Source organism: Phoca vitulina, unplaced genomic scaffold (assembly GCF_004348235.1).
Source record: "Phoca vitulina isolate PV1807 unplaced genomic scaffold, GSC_HSeal_1.0 scaffold90, whole genome shotgun sequence".
NCBI classification, from domain to species: domain Eukaryota; kingdom Metazoa; phylum Chordata; class Mammalia; order Carnivora; family Phocidae; genus Phoca; species Phoca vitulina.
This window is the reverse complement of record NW_022589793.1, coordinates 516,869-541,764: the sequence shown is the minus strand read 5'-3', so window position 1 is coordinate 541,764 and position 24,896 is coordinate 516,869. Positions and strand designations below refer to the sequence as shown.

Sequence of the window (24,896 nt, the reverse complement as noted above, 5' to 3'; positions counted from 1 at the left end):
CACCCATTCTTCTTAGATCTATTAGAGATGTGAGGTCACAGGGCAAACCACTGCCCCCACACTTGGAGAGACGGACAGGCAGGCACAGAGAATTTAATGAAACAGAAACCATGAGCAGAAACTTCCCAGGGAACCAGAACTGGGGTAGGAAAACCTGAACTATAACTGATGAATTGTCAAGGCCCAGGGTAGACAAGTCTGAGGGTTAAAAACTCTAGGCGATCAAGTCATTGAGGAATCCCCAAGCTTTTGTGAGTTTTACCTTCAGGAGCCCTGCCAGTTCTTCACAGTGACTATCAGAGCAAAGTCCCCTCATACTTCTAGGAGGGAGAAGGAAAAAAGAGCCATTTTGGAAATGTGCCTGTGCATTCCATTCCTAATCAGGCATTCCTTCACGAGGAACTATTTTACGAGAGCCTAACTTACCTAGGGGAAGGGAAATACCTAACTCTAGCCCCCTCTAGGCATCCGGTCCCATCTAAGCAGGGCAAAAAACTGAGAAGCACTGATGGGAGTTTACAGTCCAAGGGTACAAGCTTATCAAGTGACTGAGGCCTAGTCAGAGGACTACGCACCTTACCTCTACCTCACTAAAGGCCTATTTACTGTGGTTCCATTTACCCAATACCTCATATCCACCTTTTTTTTTTAAGATTTTATTTATTTGTTTGTTTGTTTATTTAATTTTATTTGAGAGAGAGAGAAAGAAAGAACACGAGCGGGAAGGGCAGAGGGAGAGGAAGAGAGAGAATCCCAAGCAGACTCCCTGCTAAGCATGGAGCCCGACGGGGAGCTCAATCTCAGGACCCCAAGATCACGACCTGGGCTGAAATCAAGAGTCGGACACCTAAATGAGCCACCCAGGTGCCCCTCATACCCATCTGTTGACAAAAAATTACAAGGCATACTGAAGGGCAAAGAACACAGTTTGAAGAGAGTGAAAAAGCATCCGAATTAGACTTTGATATGACAAAGACGTGAGGATTATCAGACCAGGAATTTTAAAAAACTGTGATTAACATGGTAAGTGCTTTAATGGAAGAAGTATACAACATGCAGAGAGATGGAAATTCTAAGAAAGAATAAAAGAGAAATGCCAGAGTCGTTGGTGTGTCAGCGACAGTGATGGACAGGAAGGCGGGAGAGAGACGTCTGAGAAGCCACAGCTAACTACAGCCTATGGAGTAACAGGGGAAAATTCCAGTCACAGTGCTGAGAAGTGACCAGCTGAATGAGAAGCTGCAGACCTCTAAACAGAGCCTATACAGAGCTCCAAGTATGGGTACGGGAGTCAGATGACAAAGAAAGAAAGCATTAGCCATACTCATCCAACTTGGATCGACTACACCCAAACTAAAGAGACTTCCAATTCTTGCTCCACAAACCTTTCAGTGGCAGCAGCTTTAAATGAAGACGAAGACAGGGAACCAGAGGACATGCTTCCTGAAGCTGTGAAAATATTAGAAGGCATACACCAACATCAGAAGGACCTAACTCCTTCAACAGAGGAAAGCAGGGTTTTCTGACAACCAGCTACGGGACTGAAATATAAAATCTCTTCTTGGAAAGGTCCATGACCAAGACAATTAAAATCAGGATGTGAGGTGGATACAAAGTGAAAAAGGAGCAGTTTCCGGTGTATAAGACTATCTTCGGAACTGCTTTTCTTTGTAAAGGTTGAGCGCTACACAAGTACATGAATTTGAAATGAGAGATAATGCATGTTTTATATACAGATTTCAAGACATTTGCTAATTTTATAGTTTTACACGATTTGTTTACAAAGGTTACATATAATGAAGAAATCAGAAATGGTACCTTTTTAAGAACTGCTTTTTTTGTTAGACATAACGAATAGCACACTGAGTGGGAAGCAAAAAGTTGCTGTTTAAACTGCAAGTAGGGAGGCCTGGGTGACTCAGGCGGGTAAGCATCTGCCTTTACCTCAGGTCATGATCCCAGGCTCCTGGGATCGAGTCCCACATCGGGCTCCCTGCTCAGCGGGGAGTCTGCTTTTCCCTCTGCCTACCGCTCTCCCTTCTTGTGCTCATGCTCTCTCTCTCTCTGACAAATAAAATCTTTAAAAAAAAATAAACTGCAAGCAATTACTCCCTAACTTAACTCCCTCATTATCTAAACTGTCTGGCTCCCAGGAACTGCCTTATACAGAAACAGTATTGTACTGAAAGGAAAATGTTACTGGGCTATTTAGATAATATTAAAAGTAAATTTAGATAATATTAAAACACAGCTCTTTTTTCCTTATGAGCATTTGTTTTGCTTCAAGTCACCATAAACTAGGTATTGCCTTGTTATCAGTGGCTACAGATGCTTCTTTAAAAATATTTTTTAAAAATTTATGTAGACTATTGAGTATTTCGAAGAGCCCACTTCATCTTGATGGGTCATGTCTACCTTCATTAGTCTCCAAAGAATAACCATTTGCTGCCAAATTAAATCAGTATTTTGAATGTGCTTTTCTGTTTTTATTATTAGCTGGTAATGCTACTTACTTGAGGCAAATCATAAGGAAATTGTTTCTCTTAAAATACAAACTACCACCCAAACTTTTAGTGTACATATTGCTTAACATTTGGCTGATTTTAACTTTTAAAAGATATAAATATGAAAAAATTACATTGTATGAAAATAGAAAGTAAGAAAATGCACTTTTTATAACTTTGTCAAAGCACTTAAGTTACTAACTTGCAAAATCCAATTTGAATTGAATTGAATACAGGATTTCTTATTAATACTATACTATGTGTATAGATCAAAATGTATACACTAGGGGCACCTGGGTGGCTCAGTCGTTAAGCGTCTGCCTTCAGTTCAGGTCATGAGCCCAGGGTCCTGGGACCGAGCCCCGCATCGGGCTCCCTGCTTGGTGGGAAGCCTGCTTCTCCCTCTCCCACTCCCCCTGCTTGTGCTCCCTCTCTCACTGTGTCTCTCTCTGTCAAATAAATAAATAAAATATTTTTTAAAATGTATACACTAAACAATGGCCTCTCAAAACACTTCAGGTACTAAAAATAGAAGATAAGTAAATGCACCTATAAACACTTTATGGAATCTCTGACCATATATACTTTGTTAGATCTGTGTGTTGTAGGGTAGTTTGGGTTTTTCTAGGGGGGGGGGGTTTGTGGGTTATTTTAAAATTTTGTATTGTAGGGTGCCTGGGTGGCTCAGTTGGTTAAGCGACTGCCTTCGGCTCAGGTCATGATCCTGGAGTCCCAGGATTGAGTCCCACATCGGGCTCCCTGCTCAGCAGGGAGTCTGCTTCTCCCTCTCCCGCTCCCCCCTCTTGTGCTCTCTCTCTCTCTCACTCTCTCTCTCAAATAAATAAATAAATAAATCTTTAAAAAAATAAAATAAAATAAAATAAAATTTTGTATTGTATATGAACTCCTTTTGAATTTTGGCAGTTAAACACATAGCCAAAGACAAAACAAACATACTATATAGTGATTTCCCTGAAAACCCCTTTCAGTTTTGGAGGCAGCTTTTAGACTATTTTGTTGGTGGTTGCTATTTACTCTTTTACTAGGCAATGACACCAGAGAAGCAGCCTCTATATTTTCTTACACTATGTACACTTGCATTTAGAATGAGCCCCAAGGGTAATAATGGAAATGTATATAGAACTATTAGTTCCTACTTACATGATTTAATTATATCAAGATATATGAATTGAACTCTAAGTTTAATGTAGACAAACTTTCCATTTTAGTCCATTTTACTGTTTATGTTAAAATAACGTCCCTCTCCTACATATTCTTTTCTTGACCTAGATGCACTGTTAATGGGATTATAAACTGGTACAGCCACTATAGAAAACAGTATGGAGGTTCCTCAAAAATTTAAAACATATGATCCAGCAACTCCTCTCCTAGGTATATATTCAAAAGAAATGAAAACAGAAAAAAAAGAGAAATGCAAGCAGGATCTTGAAAAGATAGCTGTACCCCCAAATTCACTGCACCATTATTCAAACAGCTGAGGTATGAAAACAACCTAAGTATCCATCAACAGATGAATGGATAAAGAAAATACCCATTCCGTTATCCAAGAAACTATGCGATATATACACAGTTGACCCATGAACAACATGGGTTTGAACTGTGGGTCCACTTATACATGATTTTTTTTTTCCCAATAAATATATGTGCAGGGGCACCTGGATGGCCCAGTCACTTAAGTGTCTGACTCTTGGTTTAGGCTGAGGTGATGATCTCAAGGTTGTGAGATTGAGCCCCATGTTAGGCTCTGCACTCAGCGCAGAGTCTGCTTGAGAGATTCTCTCTCTCCCTCTCCCTCTGCCCCCTCCTCCGGTGCATGCTCACTCTCTCTCACTCTCTCTCAGATAAATAAATAAATAAATAAATAAATAAATAAATAAATAAAAATAAAATCTTAAAAAATATATATGTACAATACTGTAAATGTATTTTGTCTTTCTTATGATTTTCTTAATAACATTTTCTTTTTTTAGCTTACTTTATTTTTATACAGTATATAATACATATAACATACAAAATATGAATTAAGCAACTGTTTATATTATTGGTAAGACTTCCAGCCAACACTAGACTATTAGTAGTTAAGTTTTTAGGGAGTCAAAAGTTATATACAGATTTTTGACTGTATGGGCAGTCAGTGCCCTAACCCCTATATTGTTCAAGGGTCAACTGTGTGTATATATACATACATATACACACACGTGCATGCACGCACGCACGCACGTGCGCACACACACACACACACACACACAATACTGGAATATTATTTGACCGTAAAAAAGAAGGAAATCTTGATATTTGCAACAACATGGATGAATTTGGAAGACATTACGCTAAGTGAAACTAGCCAGACACAGAAAGACAAATAATGTATGATCTCACTTACATATTTTATCTAAAGAGCTCATGGAACCAGAGAGTAAAAGAATGATTTCCAGGGACAGTGGGTTGGGAAAAATTGGGAGATGTTAGTCAACGGGTATAAGCTTTCAGTTATAAGATGAATAAATTCTGTGGATCTGATGTACAACATGGTAATTACAGTTAATAATAATTTGTTGTATACTTGAAATTTGCTAAGAAATTGATCTTAAATGTTGTCACCACATAAACACACACACAAATAGTATCTAAAGTAATGGATGTGTCAACTTGATTGTGATCACCATTTCACAGTATATATGTTGTATATTAAATTATCTTGTATCACTGCACACCTTTAAAAAAATCACACTGCAAAACCTAAATATGTACATTTTTTATGAGCCATACCTCAATAAAGCTTGGAAAAAAGAAGGAAAATAAAGTTACATGTTCATTTCAACTGATGCAGAAAGAGTAGTTGACAATATCAATACTCTTTCATAATAATAACAAAACATTTAAAAATTGAAAGAGAAAGCACTTTCTTAATTGGATAAAGGTCACATGAAAAACCCACAACTAAAATAATAATCAAAGGTAAAAGACAGAAAGCTTTCTTCAGAAGACCAGGAACAAAATAAACATGTTCACTCTCCCACTTCTATTCAACACTGTACATATGTAAAGTTATATCCATAGAAATTAAGCAAGATAAAGAGATAAGGCAAATTAGGTAGGAAGAACTAAAACTATTCTTACTCAGAGATGACATAATCATGTATAGAAAATCCTAAAGAGTCTGCCAAAAAGAATGTTAAAGCTAATAAAAGAATTTAGCAAAGTTGCAGGATACAAGGTCAACATACAATAATCAGCAGTACATCTATCTACTAGTAATGAACAACCAAAAAGGATTTTAAGATAATTCCATTTACAATAGCATCAACAGAATGAAATGCTTATGAATAAATTTAAACAAGAGCTGCAAGACTTGTATGCTGACTATTACAAAATATCACTGAAAGAAATTAAAGAAGACTTAAATAAGTGGGAAAACTTCCTGTGTTCATAAATTAGAAGACTATATTATTAAGATGGCAATAGTACCCAAAGCAGTCTATAGATTCAAGACAACACTTATTGACATCTCAACAGCCCTTTGAGAAATGAAAAAGCCGAACCATAAATTTTTTTTAAGATTTATTTATTATTTATTTTAGAAAGAGTGGAAAGAGACAGTGTGAGCAGGGAGAGGGGCAGAGGGAGAGGGAGAGAAAAATCCCAAGCGGACTCCATGCTGAGCATGCAGCCAGACAGGGGACTCAATCTTATGACCCTGAAATCATGACCTTAGCCCAAATCACAAGTCAGACGCTTAACCAACTGAGCCACCCAGGTGCCCCTGAACTATAATTATATATGCAACTTCAAAGGATACATGTACCTCTATGTTTATGGCAGAATTATTCACAATAGCCAGATTATGGAAAGAGCCCAAGTGTCCACCAATTGATGAATGGAAAAAGAAGATGTGGTATATATATACAATGGAATATTACTCAGTCATAGAAAATAATGAAATCTTGCCATTTGCAATGATGTGGATGGAGATAGAGAGTATTATGCTAAGCAAAATATGTCAGTCAGAGAAAGACAAATACCACATGATTTCACTCATATGTGGAATTTAAGAAACAAAACAACAAGCATAGAGAAAAAGAGAGAGAGAGGCAAACCAAGAAACTGACTTTTAACTATAAAGAACAAACTGATGGTTATCAGAGGGGAGGTGGGTGGGAGGGATGGGTTAAATAGGTGATGGGGATTAAGGAGGGCACTTGCTGTGATGAGCACCAGGTGTTGTATGCAAGTGTTGAATCACAATATTGTACACCTGAAACTATTACACTGTATGTTAACTAACTAGAATTTAAAGAAAAACTTTTTAAAATAAAATAAAAAGTTAAAATCCAATTGTTAAAAAATTTATATGGAACTTCAAGAGACCCAGAATAGCCAAAAGAATCTTAATAAAAGAAGAACTAAGCTGAAAGACACACCTTCTGATTTCAGTACTACCAAGCTACAGTAATCAAACTGGTACTGGTGAAAGACAGACATATAGATCAAAGTAATACAACTGTGAGTAATGGCTACTAGCTTTTGGTAAGGACTCCAAGATAATTATATTGGATTAAAAAAGACTAATTTCGGGGCGCCTGGGTGGCTCAGTCGTTAAGCGTCTGCCTTTGGCTCAGGTCATGATCCCGGGGTCCTGGGATCGAGCCCCGCATCAGGCTCCCTGCTCTGCGGGAAGCCTGCTTCTCCCTCTCCCACTCCCCCTGCTTGTGTTCCCTCTTCTCCCTGTGTCTCTCTCCGTCAAATAAATAAATAAAATCTTTAAAAAAAAAAAACAAAAAAACAAAACAAAAAAAAGACTAATTTCTACAGGTGATGTTGAGATAACTGGATATGCACATGCAAACGAATAAAGTTGGACTCTTCCCTTACAATATGTACAAGTATTAACTTTTTAAAATGGATCAAAAACCATGAGAGACTATGGACCTGAGAAACAAACAGGACCTGAGAAATAAACAGGGTTTTAGAGGGGAAGGGGGAGGGGGGATTGGTTAGCCCGGTGATGGGTGTTAAGGAGGGCACGTACTGCATGGAGCACTGGGTGTTATACGAAAACAATGGATCGTGGATCACTACATCAAAAATTAATGATGTATTGTATGGTGACTAACATAACATAATAAAATTAAAAACTACAAAAAAAATTAAAAAAAATAAAATGAATCAAAAACCTAAATAGCTACAAATACTTTTTTAAAAAAACTCTTAGAAAAAACATGGAGGCAAATATTCGTGACTTTGGATTTGGCAAATATATGACACCAAAACACAAGCAATAAAATAATAAATTGGATGTGATAAAAATTAAAAACTTTTGTGCATAAAAGGGCACTATCAAGAGAGTTAAAAACACAACCTATAGAATAGAAGAAAATATCATATAATAAAGGGCTTGTATCTAGAATATATAAAGAACTCTTACTACTTAACAACAAAAGACAAACAACCCAATTTAAAAGTAGTCAAAGGACTTGCATAGATATTTCTTCAAAGAAGTTGTACAAATGTCCAACAAGCACATGAAAAGATGCTTAATATCATTAGTCATTAGAGAAATACAAACCAAAGCCATGATAACATACCACTTCATACCCACCAGGATGAGAATATTTAAAAAAAAGAGAGAAAATACAAGCTCAAATGAAGAGAAACATGAATTATTAAAAAAAAAGAAAACTAGAACATATAATAAAATTTAAAAAATAAGGGGCGCCTGGGTGGCTCAGTCGTTAAGCGTCTGCCTTCGGCTCAGGTCATGATCCCAGGGTCCTGGGATCAAGCCCCGCATCGGGCTCCCTGCTCAGCGGGAAGCCTGCTTCTCCCTCTCCCACTCTCCCTGCTTGTGTTCCCTCTCTTGCTGTGTATCTCTCTGTCAAATAAATCAATAAAATCTTTTAAAAAATTTAAAATCAATCAATAAATAAATATCCAAACCGTTAAAAAAAATAAAATAAAATATTCCCTTAAAAAAAAAAAAACAGAACAGACACACGTTATATAGCAAAGGTGAGGGGGTTTTCATACGTAATTAGGATCCCTAATCAGTTGACTATTTCCAATATACAGAACTGAACTACTGATACAGGTAACAGCGTGGGTGAAGAACAAATGTCTTAGGCTAAGTGGAAGAAGCCAGTATCAAAACCGTATAATTCCATTTGCATGGATTCGGTTAAAGGCAAAACTGCCAAGAGGAACAGATCAATGATTGCTAGGTGTTAGGGGCTGAAGGGAAGGGGCAACATAAGGGAATTTTTTTGTTAGGAGGAAACAGTTCTGTTTTCTGATTGCTGTGGAGGTTAAATTAATATATACACGTGTTGAGACTCACAGGATTGTACACCCCCAAAAAGGGTAATTTTATTGAATGTAAAGTTTAATAATATTTTAAAAGGCCCAGAAAAAAAGATAATAAAGGAATATGAAGAACCACTTTATGTTCACAATTTTGGCCACTAAAATATAATAGACAAATTCTGTACAAGATATAAGCTACTAAAGCTTATTCAAGGAAAATGGATAATCTGAATATTTCTACATCTACTGAAGAATTAAATTTGTAATTAAAACCCTACTCCAAGCCACTTATGGTAATTTACCCTTATGCCACATAATCCAATAACATAAAACTACATATGTATCATTCATTTCAGGTTTATTTCAATTGAAAAATACTATAAAGCTCCTAAATGCTCATAGATAGGTTGAATGAACTTTGCCACACCCATACAATGTATCTGTAAAAACTAATGAAGATGTATCTGTAAGCTCATAGGGAATCATTTCTAAAATATAATGTTAAAATATGGATATTAGCTAGGTGTCTCAACCTTGGCACTACTGACATTTGAACCTGGATGCTTCTGTTTCAGGGAATGTCCTGTATTTTGTAAGATATTTAGTAGCATCTCTGGCTTCTACACACTAGATATCAGTAGCGGTCCTCCACTAGACATCATAATCAAAAACCAAAAATGTCTCTAGGCATTGCCAATATCCCCTAGGTGGCAAAACTGCCCCCCAAGATGAGCCCACCGATATAAAGACTTGTAAATACATACATACATACATATTTGCATATATATGTTCATGTACATAGGTACACACACTGTGTGTGTGTATATATATATATATTACATATAGTACAGAGGTATCACTTTTATGATAAAAAAATACTACAATCCAGAAAAAAAATATTTAAGAAACACTACAATCATCTCTCACCCACTGTTCCACCCAATCCATTGGCAACCCCAGATCATATGCCTTTTCTTCCTCAGAATCAAATCATCAAAGTCAATTTTTCAAAGGAAAGACTCACCCTTCATTTCCATCTTGCTTATAAAATCAACCCCCAAAGCTACTGCAACATTCGAAAAGATACAGAAAGCCAGCTTCTCGGTGAGGGTCATCTGTGTATATATGGTCCTCACGAATACATATGGAAAGAAGGTGGCAAAATAGAGGAAACCTCCAACAGAAACAGCCAAAGTAGCTGAAAAGTAAGAAAGAAAAGACAGAGTTAGTTCAAGTAAACTACAAAAGCTTGATGTAGAAATATCCTCATCTTATTACAAAAGAGCTCTAAAATGCAGACCCTACAAAAGAAGGAAAACTGTCTTGGTCACCACCATATCACGAGCATCTAGAACAGTGCTGAACATAGACAGGTGCTCAATAAATATTTTTGCTTAAATGAATGAATAAATGGTACAGGGAATAAACTTTTCTGGAATTGATCCTCCTTCTAATGCTATGATTGTGGATATTTACTCATCTAAAAAAGGATTTGCCCTTATGTTTATGAAAATTTCCTTTTTCATTTTTATTCATGACTACTCAGCCTAACAATCTCTAGATTACACCACAACTAATCACATCATATGAATACACCTACACGGTTTACATTTATTTTGGAATTTTGGAAGATGAAAACTGAAAAAGTTGACAACAATATATTTCCAGTCTTATTTTTGATACTTTGAACACTTATTTATAAATAATACTTTATAAAACAGTATATTAAAAAGACAGAGAAAAAAGTCAGTGTAACAGAGAAGCCTCTGGATTAGGATGCTGTGTATCATGAGGATTGCATTATTTCAGACCAACTCTTTTAATGACAGAAAAATCTAGACAAATTATTTTTCAAGTTTATTTATTTATTTGTATGTTAAAGTATTACTTTTTAAGTATGTTAAGTGACAGAGAGCTACCAAGCAAGGACAATTTATAGGGTCAAAATCAAGGTAAGAAGAGAACTCAAGAGAGGTAAGTCTAAAATTTGGTGCTAATTTTCACCTTGAAGCATTTGTAAAATCTAAACTATGGCTTAGAATCTGAGGGACTGAGCAGAGTTTTGGACAGTGTCAAAGGCATACAGAAATTAAGACATGCTAAAGAAAAGATGCCATAATTAATACCTCGAACTTTTACTTAGGGCCCTGAAAGGCTACATCTAAAGTACAGGTGTACCAGAAACAGATCATTTTCTATCACCTCAAATCCTTATTGGATTATTATCAAATCCCTCATCTAGGAGTGCTAGAGCCCCACACCTAAATGATTGATGGATTTAAAAGTAAATCCTCTATGCAGGAAAAAAAGTTATCCAAAGACTCAAATAATTTCTATAATTTTTATATGCAATGTTTTACATTAAATAAATTACTAGGAATACCAGGTGTTATAGGTTGAATTGTGTCCACCGCCCCAATATTCACATGTTGAAGCCCTAACCTCCAGTACCTCAGAATGTGCTGTATTTAGAGACAGGGCCTTTTGTTTAAAAAAAGGATGATTAGGTCAATATGAGGTGAGGTCATCCTCTGGGATAGTGCTGTGTGAGTGTTAAAAACACTCCCCAAGATTCCATTCCTCTTTATGGCTGAGTAATATTCCTGTGTGTGTGTGTGTGTACACCACATCTTCTTTATCCATTCATCAATAAATGGACATTTGGGCTGTTTCTATAACTTGGCTATTGTAGAATAATGCTGCTATAAACATCAGGGTACATATATCCCTTTGAATTAATATTTTTGTATTCTTCGGGTAAATACCTAGTAGTGCAATTACTGGGACATAGGGTAGTTCTTTTTTAACTTTTTGAGGAACTTCCAAGCTAGAGATTATTATGCTAAATGAAATATGTCAGTCAGAGGAAGTCAAATACCATATGATTTCACTCACATGTGGACTTAAGAAACAAAACAAATGAGGGACGCCTGGGTGGCTCAGTGGTTGAGCATCCAACTCTACCTGCCCAGTGTGGAGTCTACTTAAACAAACAAACAAACAAACAAAACAAATGAGCTAAGGGGAAAAAGAGAGAGAGAGAAGCAAACCAAGAAACAGACTGTTAACTAGAGAGAGCAAACTGATGGTTACCATAAGGGAGGTTGGGGACAGGGAGGAGTTACACAGGTGATGGGGATTAGGGAGTACACTTGTTGTGATGAGCACTGTGTGTTGTATGGAAATGTTGATCACTATATCGTACACCCGAAACTAACAGAACACTGTATAATAACTATACTGGAATTTTAAATTAAATTAAATTATATTAAATTATAGAAAAAGAGGCCAGGATGTGGTGAAACAGGAACCCTTATCCACTGCTGGTGGGGATAAATATAAAATTTATAGCCACATTGGAAAAAATTGGGGAGGTTCTTTAAAAGTTAAATATAAATTTATCTTCATAATCCAACAATCCCATTTCCAGGAGAAGCAAAAACATATGTCCACATAAAGACTTGTATGTAAATAGCCATAGCAGTGTTATTCATAATGGCCAAAAATACTGTGAACAATATAAATGTCCTTTAACCCTGGGATGGATAAACAAAATGTTGTATATCCATATAAGGAAATATTATTCAGCAATTAACAGAAAGGAAATACTGATACATGCTAAAACATGAATGGATTTCAAAATCATTATGTTAAGTAAAAGAAACTAGACTAGATATTTTAGAAGAAGAAAAGACTTCATACTTTATCCATACACACCAAATGTCTAGATAAGCCAAATTTATGTAGAGAGAAAGCAGATAAGTTGTTGCCTTGTACCAGAGAGATAAGAATGAGGACTGACTGAAAATTAGCTCAAAGGAAATTTTAGAAGTGATGGAAAATTTCTAAAATGAGATTTGGTGATGGTTGCATAACTTGAAAAATTTACTAGTGGGTGAATTTTATGGTATGTATATTATACTTTTATAAAGCTGTAAAAATATGTGGTCAAAAGATGTAAACAGGCATTTTATAAAGAAAAACACACATGGTTCTTATTAACCTAAAAATATGATCAGCATCAATAATTACCAGGAAATTACAAATAACAGTACTATGAGATACCTTTCACACCTCAAAATTTGATACAAATTTTAAAAGTCTGAAACAATAGAAATACTTATCTACTGCTAGGAGGAATTTGAAATTGTACCACTTTGGAAACAGTTTGACATAACCTAGTAAGGTAACATGCTCACATGTCCTACCTGAGTAAGAAATTCCACTCCTAATTATGTGTCCCAGAAAAAATCTTGTACATCTCTACCAGCTGATATACAAGAATGTTCACATCAATATTATTCCTAACAATAACTAACTAGAAACCACCCAAATACCTATCATGTGTACAACTGATAACTGTACAAGAGGACACTATATAGCAGTAAAAATGAAATCGCAGTCATATAGATAACACCATGTTGCATCCAAATCATATGGTGTAATTTCACTAATAAAACGAAGAAATACATTAGCTAGTGATAGATATATAAGTGAGAAAGCTGTAAAAAAAAAAATTAATCAGAATAGTGGTTATTATCAGAAAGGAGCACCTAAAGCATTCCTTAGATCCTAGCAATTTCTGTTTTCCAATGTGGTATGTTGAGTACTTGGGTTGAGCACCTGGGTGTTCATTTTATTATTATGTACACTGTATATACACTCTTGCATTTGTTATCTATTTCATGCCATGAAAAAACTTAAAGGACTTATAATTTAAAAAAAGATATGGAAAAGCATCAGTAGAAAAATAATAGAATGATACCACTTCATATACAGATCATTCCCGACAGAATACATGTAGTTTTATTCAGTCAAAAAGACAACTAGGGGGGCGGAGCAAGATGGCAGAGGAGTAGGAGACCTGGATTTCGTCTCCTCTCAGGAATTCAGCTGGATAGGGATCAAACCATTCTGAACACCTACAAACTCAACAGGAGATGGAAGAAAAGAATAGCAACAACTCTCTGAACAGAAAAGTGACCACTTTCTGGAAGGTAGGACGTGCGGAGAAGTGAATCTGAGGCGTTATTCGGAAGGATAGACGGCGGGGGAGGGGCCTCCGTCAGCCACTTCTGGCAAGTGATAGAGCCACGGAGCACAAAATCGGAACTTTTAGAAGTCTGCTCCGCTGAGGGACGTCACTCTGGTGGCGAAGTGGGGGGTGGAACCCTCGCAGGACAGTGTGGTCTCAGGACCCTCGGGGTCACAGAAAGACCGGGGATGCCTGAGTGCGGCAGAGCTCCCAGGTATCGGAGCAGGGAAGCCGACTGCAGAGACGGAGCCCAGGCGCGGGCTCTCAGCTCGGGGTTGCCATAAACCGTGATCCGCGGCACAGTCGGGCCACTGCTCCTCCAGCAGGGACCCAACAAGCGGCAGATCCGGGGAGACTCACCTTCTTCCCCTGGGAGGAGAGGTGCGGGAGCGCACCGCGGGGATCTGCTGGGTTTGGAGACTCCACCCGGGGTCGGGTGCCAGATAGAAAGGCGCGGTCACAGGCCGGGTGAGCGCGGAGTGTGGCCGGAGACCGGGGAGATGGGAGTGACTGACTGCTTTTCTCTGGGGGCTCGCTGAGGAGCGGGACCCCGAGTTCTCGGCTCCGCCGGGCGGAGACTGGGAGGCCGCCATTTTCACTCTCCGCCTCCAAAGCTGTACGGAAAGCTTGCAGGGAACAAAAGCTCCCGAGAGCAAACCCGAGCAGATTACTTAGCCCGTACCGGCAAGGGCAGGGCAATTTTGCCTCCGGCAAAGACATTTGGGAACCACGGCAACAGGCCCCTCCCCCAGAAGATCAGCGAGAACAGCCAGCCAAGACCAAGTTTACCGATCAATGAGAACGGCAGAACTCCAGCGCTAGGGGAATACTGCACATAGAATTCATGGCTTTTTTACCATGATTCTTTAGTCTTTCAAAGTTAATTTTTTTTTTAACTGTCTTTTTTTCTTTTTTTTTGAATTTTTCTTTTTCCCTTTTTCAACCAACATCTTATCAATCCCTTTTTTAAAAAAAAACATTTTTATTTTTCATTTTTAAAGTCATATTCTATCCCTTCATAGTAGTTACCCGTATTTTTGGCATATATATATATAAGTTGTTCTCTCTTTAAAATCTTGAGATAGTTTCTTCTAACAGATCAAAATATACTCTAAATCTCTAGTGTATGGTTTTTTTCTACTCCCCTGCCTGATCACATTCCCTCCCTTTTTTCTTTCTTTTTTTTTTTAATCCTCTTCTTTCTTTTTTCAAACAACTTATCAAATCCTTTTTTAAAATTTTTTATAATTTCCATCTTTACAGTCATATTCCATCCCTTCATCATATCAACCCTTATTTTTGTACATATATAAGTTTTTCTTTCTTTAAAATTTTGGGAGGGACTTTCTTTTAACAGACCAAAATACACCCAAAATCTAGTGTGTGGCACTGATCTATAAACCAGCCTGATCATATTTGATCACATTCTGTTTTTGTTTTGTTTTGTTTTGTTCTGCTTTTGTTTGTTTTTATCTTTATCTTTTTCTTTTTTCTTTTTTCTTTTTTTCTTTCTTTTTCTTTTTTCTCTCTTTCCCTTTCTTTTCCCACTGCTTCAGGTCTTTTCTGATTTGTTTAGAGTATATTTTCTGGGGACGTTGTTACCCTGCTAGCATTTTGTTCTCTCATTAATCTATTCTCCTCTGCACAAAATGACAAGACGGAAAAAATCACCTCAACAAAAAGAACAAGAGGTAGTACCGACTGCCAGGGACCTACTCAATACGGACATTAGTACGATGTCAGATCTAGAGTTCAGAATCATCACTTTAAAGATACTAGCTGGGCTTGAAAAAAGCATGGAAGTTATTAGAGAAACCCTTTCTGGAGAAGTAAAAGAACTAAAATCGAACCAAGTAGAAATCAAAAAGGCTATTAATGAGGTGCAATCAAATATGGGGGCGCTAACTGCTAGGATAAATGAGGCAGAAGAAAGAATCAGTGAGATAGAAGACCAAATGATGGAAAATAAAGAAGCTGAGAAAAAGAGAGATAAACAACTACTGGATCACGAGGGCAGAATTCGAGAGATAAACGATACCATAAGACGAAACAACATTAGAATAATTGGGATCCCAGAAGAAGAAGAAAGAGAGAGAGGGGCAGAAGGTATAATGGAGCAAATTATAGCAGAGAACTTCCCTAATTTGGGGAAGGAAACAGGCATCAAAATCCAGGAGGCACAGAGAACCCCTCTCAAAATCAATAAAAATAGGTCAACACCCCGACATCTAATAGTAAAACTTACGAGTCTCAGAGACAAAGAGAAAATCCTGAAAGCAGCTCGGGAGAAGAGATATGTAACCTACAATGGTAGAAACATTAGATTGGCAACAGACTTATCCACAGAGACCTGGCAGGCCAGAAAGGACTGGCAGGACATATTCAGAGCACTAAATGAGAAAAATATGCAGCCAAGAATACTATATCCAGCTAGGCTGTCATTGAAAATTGAAGGAGAGAGAAAAAGCTTCCAGGACAAACAAAAACTAAAGGAATTTGCAAACACGAAACCAGCCCTACAACAAATCTTGAAAGGGGTCCTCTAAGCAAAGAGAGAACCTAAAAGGAACATAGACCAGAAAGGAACACAAACAATATACAGTAACAGTCACTTTACAGGCAATACAATGGCACTAAATTCCTATCTTTCAATAGTTACCCTGAATGTAAATGGGCTAAATGCCCCAATCAAAAGACACAGGCTATCAGATTGGATTAAAAAACAAGACCCATCGATATGCTGTCTGCAAGAGACTCATTTTAGAACCAAAGACACCCCCAGATTTAAAGTGAGGGGGTGGAAAACCATTTACCATGCTAATGGACACCAAAAGAAAGCTGGGGTGGCAATCCTTATATCAGACAAATTAGATTTTAAACCAAAGACTGTAATAAGAGATGAGGAAGGACACTATATCATACTTAAAGGGTCTATCCAACAAGAAGATCTAACAATTGTAAATATCTATGCCCCTAACATGGGAGCAGCCAATTATATAAGGCAATTAATAACAAAAGCAAAGAAACACATTGACAACAATACAATAATAGTGGGGGACTTTAACACACCCCTCACTGAAATGGACAGATCGTCTAAGCAAAAGATCAACAAGGAAATAAAGACTTTAAATGACACACTGGACCAAATGGACTTCACAGACATATTCAGAACATTCCATCCCAAAGCAACGGAATACACATTCTTCTCTAGTGCCCATGGAACATTCTCCAGAATAGATCACATCCTAGGTCATAAATCAGGTCTCAACCGGTACCAGAAGATTGGGATCATCCCGTGCATATTTTCAGACCACAATGCTTTGAAACTAGAACTCAATCACAAGAGGAAAGTCGGAAAGAACTCAAATACATGGAGGCTAAAGAGCATCCTACTGAAGAATGAATGGGTCAACCAGGAAATTAAAGAAGAATTAAAAAAATTCATGGAAACCAATGAAAATGAAAACACAACTATTCAAAATCTTTGGGATACAGCAAAGGCAGTCCTAAGAGGAAAGTATATAGCAATACAAGCCTTTCTCAAGAAACAAGAAAGGTCTCAAGTACACAACCTAACCCTACACCTAAAGGAGCTGGAGAAAGAACAGCAAATAAAGCCTAAACCCAGCAGGAGAAGAGAAATAATAAAGATCAGAGCAGAAATCAATGAAATAGAAACCAAAAGAACAGTAGAACAGATCAACGAAACTAGGAGCTGGTTCTTTGAAAGAATTAACAAGATTGATAAGCCCCTGGCCAGACTTATCAAAAAGAAAAGAGAAATGACCCAAATCAACAAAATCATGAATGAAAGAGGAGAAATCACAACCAACACCAAAGAAATACAAACAATTATAAGAACATATTATGAGCAACTCTATGCCAGCAAATTAGATAACCTGGAAGTAATGGATGCATTCCTAGAGATGTATCAACTACCAAAACTGAACCAGGAAGAAATAGAAAACCTGAACAGACCTATAACCACTAAGGAAATTGAAGCAGTCATCAAAAATCTCCCAAAACACAAAAGCCCAGGGCCAGATGGCTTCCCAGGGGAATTCTACCAAACATTTCAAGAAGAATTAATACCTATCCTTCTGAAACTGTTCCAAAAAATAGAAATGGAAGGAAAACTTCCAAACTCATTTTATGAGGCCAGCATTACCTTGATCCCAAAACCAGACAAAGACCCCATCAAAAAGGAGAATTACAGACCAATATCCCTGATGAACATGGATGCAAAAATTCTCACCAAAATACTAGCCAATAGGATCCAACAGTACATTAAAAGGATTATTCACCACGACCAAGTCGGATTTATCCCTGGGCTGCAAGGTTGGTTCAACATCCGCAAATCAATCAACGTGATACAATACATTAACAAAAGAAAGAACAAGAATCATATGATCCTCTCAATAGATGCAGAAAAAGCATTTGACAAAGTACAGCATCCTTTCTTGATCAAAACTCTTCAGAGTATAGGCATAGAGGGTACATACCTCAATATCATAAAAGCCATCTATGAAAAACCTACAGCGAATATCATTCTCAATGGGGAAAAACTGAGAGCCTTCCCCCTAAGGTCAGGAACGCGGCAGGGATGTCCACTATCACCACTGCTATTCAACATAGTATTGGAAGTCCTAGCCACAGCAATCAGACAACAAAAAGAAATCAAAGGCATCCAAATTGGCAAAGAAGAAGTCAAACTCTCACTCTTTGCAGATGATATGATACTTTATGTGGAAAATCCCAAAGACTCCACCCCAAAACTGCTAGAACTCATACAGGAATTCAGTCAAGTGGCAGGATATAAAATCAATGCACAGAAGTCAGTGGCATTCCTATACACCAACAACAAGTCAGAAGAAAGAGAAATTAAGGAGTCGATCCCATTTACAATTGCACCCAAAACCATAAGATACCTAGGAATAAATCTAACCAAAGAGGCAAAGGATCTGTACTCAGAAAACTATAAAATACTCATGAAAGAAATTGAGGAAGACACAAAGAAATGGAAAAACGTTCCATGCTCATGGATTGGAAGAACAAATATTGTGAAGATGTCAATCCTACCTAGAGCAATCTACACATTCAATGCAATCCCCATCAAAATACCATCCACTTTCTTCAAAGAAATGGAACAAATAATCCCAAAATTTGTATGGAACCAGAAAAGACCCCACATAGCCAGAGGAATGTTGAAAAAGAAAAGCAAAGCTGGCGGCATCACAATTCCAGACTTCCAGCTCTACTACAAAGCTGTCATCATCAAGACAGTATGGTACTGGCACAAAAACAGACACATAGATCAATGGAACAGAATAGAGAGCCCAGAAATGGACCCTCAACTATATGGTCAACTAATCTTTGACAAAGCAGGAAAGAATGTCCAATGGAAAAAAGACAGTCTCTTCAACAAATGGTGTTGGGAAAATTGGACAGCCCCATGCAGAAGAATGAAACTGGACCATTTCCTTACACCACACACAAAAATAGACTCCAAATGGTTGAAAGACCTCAATGTGAGACAGGAGTCCATCAAAATCCTAAAGGAGAACACAGGCAGCAACCTCTTCGACCTCAGCTGCAGCAACTTCTTCCTAGAAACATCGCCAAAGGCAAGGGAAGCAAGGGCAAAAATGAACTATTGGGACTTCATCAAGATAAAAAGCTTTTGCAAAGCAAAGGAAACAGTCAACAAAACCAAAAGACAACTGACAGAATGGGAGAAGATATTTGCAAATGACATATCAGATAAAGGGCTAGTATCCAAAATCTATAAAGAACTCATCAAACTCAACACCCAAAGAACAAAGAATCCAATCAAGAAATGGGCAGAAGACATGAACAGACATTTTTCCAAAGAAGACATCCAAACGGCCAACAGACACATGAAAAAGTGTTCAATATCGCTCGGCATCAGGGAAATCCAAATCAAAACCTCAATGAGATACCACCTCACACCAGTCAGAATGGCTAAAATTAACAAGTCAGGAAATGACAGATGTTGGCGGGGATGCGGAGAAAGGGGAACCCTCCTACACTGTTGGTGGGAATGCAAGCTGGTGCAGCCACTCTGGAAAACAGTATGGAGGTTCCTCAAAAAGTTGAAAATAGAGCTACCATATGATCCAGCAATTGCACTACTGGGTATTTACCCCAAAGATACAAAAGTAGGGACCCGAAAGGGTACGTGCACCCCGATGTTTATAGCAGCAATGTCCACAATAGCCAAACTGTGGAAAGAGCCAAGATGTCCATCAACAGATGAATGGATAAAGAAGATGTCGTATATATATACAATGGAATATTATGCAGCCATCAAAAGGAATGAGATCTTGCCATTTGCAACGACGTGGATGGAACTGGAGGGTATTATGCTGAGCGAAATAAGTCAAACAGAGAAAGACATGTATCAGATGACCTCACTGATATGAGGAATTCTTAATCTCAGGAAACAAACTGAGGGTTGCTGGAGTGGGGGGTGGGGTGGGAGGGATGGGGTGACTGGGTGATGGACACTGGGGAGGGTATGTGTTCTGGTAAGTGCTGTGAATTGTGCAAGACTGTTGAATCTCAGATCTGTACCTCTGAAACAAATAATGCAATATATGTTAAGAAAGAAAAAAAGAAGAAGAAGAATGTAGCAGGAGGGGAAGAATGAAGGGGGGGAAATCGGAGGGGGAGAAGAACCATGAGAGACAATGGACTCTGAAAAACAAACTGAAGGTTCTAGAGGGGAGGTGGGTGGGAGGATGGGTTAGCCTGGTGATGGGTATTGAGGAGGGCACGTTCTGCATGGAGCACTGGGTGTTATGCACAAACAATGAATCATGGAACACTATATCTAAAACTAATGATGTAATGTATGGGGATTTACATAACAATAAAAAAATTAAAAAAAAAAAAGACAACTAAAACAGGAATCACAAAAAAACCAACCACCAAAAAACTTCAGATATGTAAGTAGATGGCAAAAGGGATAAAGAAGCACTTCCATAGGGGCGCCTGGGTGGCTCAGTCGTTAGCCGTCTGCCTTCGGCTGGGGTCATAATCCTGGGGTCCTGGGATTGAGCCCCACATTGGGCTCCCTGCTTGGCGGGAAGCCTGCTTCTCCCTCTCCCACTCCCCTTGCTTGCATTCCCACTCTCACTGTGTCTCTCTCTGTCAAATAAAATCTTAAAAAAAAAGAAGAAGAAGCACTTCCATAACTTCCAAAATATAAAATTTTATATAACTCACTAATCTTCTGCTATTAAAACTTGGAATTTTTATCTGCTGATTGCATTCACTGATGCCCTTCTCACATAAACCACAATCTTAATACCTTGGTGAATTTAAGCAAAGCAAGAATTTGCTGTTCCCTCTGTGTGGCACCTTTGTTTCTCATTCACCTGCACAGCAAGAGAGGCTCTTTGAGGTTTTACCTTTATTTGAGGTGTCCTCTTAAATAATCCACCTGTAGCAGGTTCTCCAGACTTACCTTAGCTCCCTGAATTGCTGTTGGAAGAAAACACCAAAATCTCTGGTGCTCAAAAGAAAATCCCAACACAAAAGCTATCTTTGGCTTTCAATCACCTCCCACCTAATTTTGGACTTTGTGTCACCTCGGCAATGTTTATAAACAGAAGGAATGTTTTTAAATATTTAATCAGTATCATAGTTGTTTTGGCCAATGAGTTGCTCCTTGGCATTTGTACACTTTACCCTGCTCTTCAGCCTGACTTTGACAGAATGATTCTCTGCACTCATAGTTTTGCTAGACTTCATGATAGATGGCAGGTATGACTCTCTACTTTGTAAGAACCAACCAACTGGTAGCAGTGTTATTGCTGAAAACAATAAAAATACCTATGAAATGTAAAGTTTATCATAAAGCAATTTGTTTTATAGTACTTGTACCTTAAATGACCGAGAGAAGGTAATACTCTAATTATTCAGCATATATGAAAGATATAAAAGTGTAATGGTGAATATTTGTTGTCTGAAAAAGAAGATATACTTATTTTTTTAATAAATGATAACAGAAAATGACCACTGGAGAAGTAATTGTACAAATTCCCTAACTTAACCTAGTCTGAATTTATCCAGTCACATATTCCTCTCATATGTGAGAACACATAGGGTAGGAAGTCGATTCTCATGTGCTTTTTGCATATTCAACATGGTTCCAGGCATGTGATGAGTGATTCAAAGACTTTAAAGAGCAAGTGGGTGAAGGAATGAATATTTCCATATGACCCTATTTTAGTTGACACCCTATTGTCACATGTGACCTTATGTCAGTTTTTATCCTCTTTTTACGGGCATCCTCTGCTGTATTGATTTCCTGATCTTTGCCCTTCCTCTCAAATCATTTTACATGCATATGATATCTGTCTTTCTTGTTAAAGTGTAATAAGCAGAGGCTGGATATGAGGTGGCAGCTGAAGTTTAGAACGAGCTCCCAAATGAAATCCTCTTTAAAGTCAACAGATATGCTGAGAATCTGTCAAGGGAGGAGTCTTAGACTCACCTGTATTGAAGAATGTGGAAATCAGAAAGCCGAAGGATATAGAGGCGACGACAAAGCACAGGAAAAAGACAAAGACGAGAGATGGGTCACTGTACTGGAGGACTACATCAGGTACGATCTAACAAAACAACCAGGATGCCAGTTTAGTCCTACAGTAAGAGGTGTCATAGATAAACAAGGGAGGCCAAAGAAAATACCCTTACCACTCAAGTAGCCCTAGTGAAACGGGTCACTGCTCAGAGAGATGGAAAGTTAGCTAAAAACTCTTTTCTTGTGGAAGGGTTGCCCATCTAGGTCTAGGGTTTTGTGTGCTGATAAGCTGAGCAGCTTCTGAATTCCCTAGGGGACTCAATGAAAAATGTACATATTCTTTTGCAAACTAAAACCCACTCAGTCCATCCCCACAGTTATTTTATCCCTCTCAAACTTTAGATGCAGTGTGCTGAATTCAAATACATACTTGCCTTGACAGATAAAATCATGCACAGTAAACAGATGATAATTAAAAACATCAGAAAGAATGAGACAAAATAGGAAGCCCAGAGCATAGCATTACTGAGTCCTATCATGAGCTGGTACTCCTGTAGGAGAGGAAACACAAACCAGATGTCATGAAAAACAATTCATAGTTTTCAAAATGCATTCATAAATATTATCTGACTTATTTCCCATAAAAACTTACATGGGTTAAGTATTATCTTTCTCATTTTACAGAGAAATCAAGTCTCAGAATAGTCAAGTGACCTGATCAAAACCATCCACCTAATGAGTGGTGGAGCTACGATGCCAACTCAGAATTTTGAGTCCAGATCTTCTCCCTGATAACTTACCAGTTGCAGTTCTAAGACAAGAAATAATTAAAAATTTAAAACACAAAAAATAGGACCACCTTTCTTTTTATTATGTTCTACCTCCAGGAAGTATTAAAGGAAGGTATATAAGCTTTAATTCCATTATAGTTTAAAGCAGGGGCAGGCAAACTACAGCCTTTGGGCTAAATCCAGGCTGCCTCATACTTTTATAAATAAGGCTTTATTGGCACACAGCCATGTTCACTCATTTCCGTATCATGGCTGCATTCACCCTACAACAGAGCTGATAACTGTAATATGGCCTGCAAAGCCTAAAATATATATTATCTGGTTTTGTTTACAGGTAAAGTTTGCCATTCCCTAATTTACATAAACCCTTCTAATTTTATAGATCATAAAGCCAGACTCAAAGAGGGTGAATTGCTTCTACAAAGTTGCACAGAAGGAGCTCTCTGTTCTGTGCTCTTCCCCCTCCATTATGCTGCCTCTGTACATTTCTGAGGCCACTTTCCCCTGGTACAATGAATCTGAGAGAGATTCCCCTGGTTTGAATCCTCTCTCTGCCACTTATCAGGAGTATAACCTTGAGAAAACTCCTTGACCTCTCTGTGCCTCAATGTCCTGATCGGTGAACACTAAAATCCAAATAACATAATGGACAAGTTCGCAGAGTTTTAGTAGTGAGCTTCATGAACTACAATTCAGCACAGTATCCAAAATATGTAAAGAACTTATAAAATTCAACACCCAAAAACCAAATAATCCAATTTAAAAATGGGCAGAAGACATGAACAGACATTTCTCCGAAGAAGACATACAAACAGCCAAGACACATGAAAAGATGCTCATCATCACTTATCATCAGGGAAATGCAAATCAGAATGAGATATCACATCACACCTTTCAGAATGGCTAAAATCAAAAACATAATAAACAATGCTGTTGGTAAGGATGTGGGAAAAAAAAACAAACCCTAGTAATAACTTAACTGGAGAACTGACAGACCTGTACTCTGAAACTATAAAATATCAATGAAAGAAACTAAAGATGACACAAATGGAAAGAAATTCCACGCTCATGGATTGGAAGAACACATACTGTTAAAAGGTCTATACTATCCAAAGCAATCTACAAATTTAATGCAATCCCTGTCAAAATACCACCAGCATTTTTCACAGAGTTAGAACAAACAATCCTAGAATTTACATGGAACTACAAAAGGCCCTGAATAACCAAAGTAATCTTGAAAACAAAAAACTGGAGGGGAGCAGGGGAAAGATGTCAGAGGAGTAGGGGACCCTATTCCAACTGGTCCCCGGAATTGAGCTGGATATCTACCAGACCACTCTGAGCACCCACGAAATCAGCCTGAGATGTAAGAAAATAGATCTGGATCTCTATAAACAGAATATCGTGGGCAGTTGGTTTCAAGGTACGAAGCGGGGAGCCATGATTCCACGGGCAGATATCGGAGGATAAACAGCAGCAGGAGGGAGCCTGGCTGTGGGGATCCTACACCGTCTGTGAGCAACAGCCTCACGTGCTGGGGACGGGCACAGACTCGCAGACCGGCAGTGGCAGGGAAAGGACTTTAGGGCAGCCCCCGGGAGGGAAACCCAGAGCGGCGGGGTCACGCGTGCGAACTGGGAGCGGCTGGGGGTTTTAGAAGCACAAAGGGCAGAGACGTGCCCCGACCTGGAGGC

At 38.2% G+C, this 24,896-nt stretch overlaps 1 protein-coding gene across 1 annotated transcript in view; it reads right to left on the bottom strand.

The window, feature by feature from the left end:
* The window catches only part of LOC116626773 (ATP-binding cassette sub-family A member 3-like), a 177,460-nt gene that overhangs the window by 120,203 nt on the left and 32,361 nt on the right, over window positions 1-24,896 (bottom strand). The window contains exons 6-8 of the mRNA XM_032396276.1: window positions 22,846-22,962; window positions 22,382-22,499; window positions 9,850-10,023 (exon numbers count right to left, since the gene is read on the bottom strand). Of these exons, the coding sequence (XP_032252167.1) occupies window positions 9,850-10,023; window positions 22,382-22,499; window positions 22,846-22,962 (409 nt within the window). The remainder of the gene's footprint in view (window positions 1-9,849; window positions 10,024-22,381; window positions 22,500-22,845; window positions 22,963-24,896) is intronic.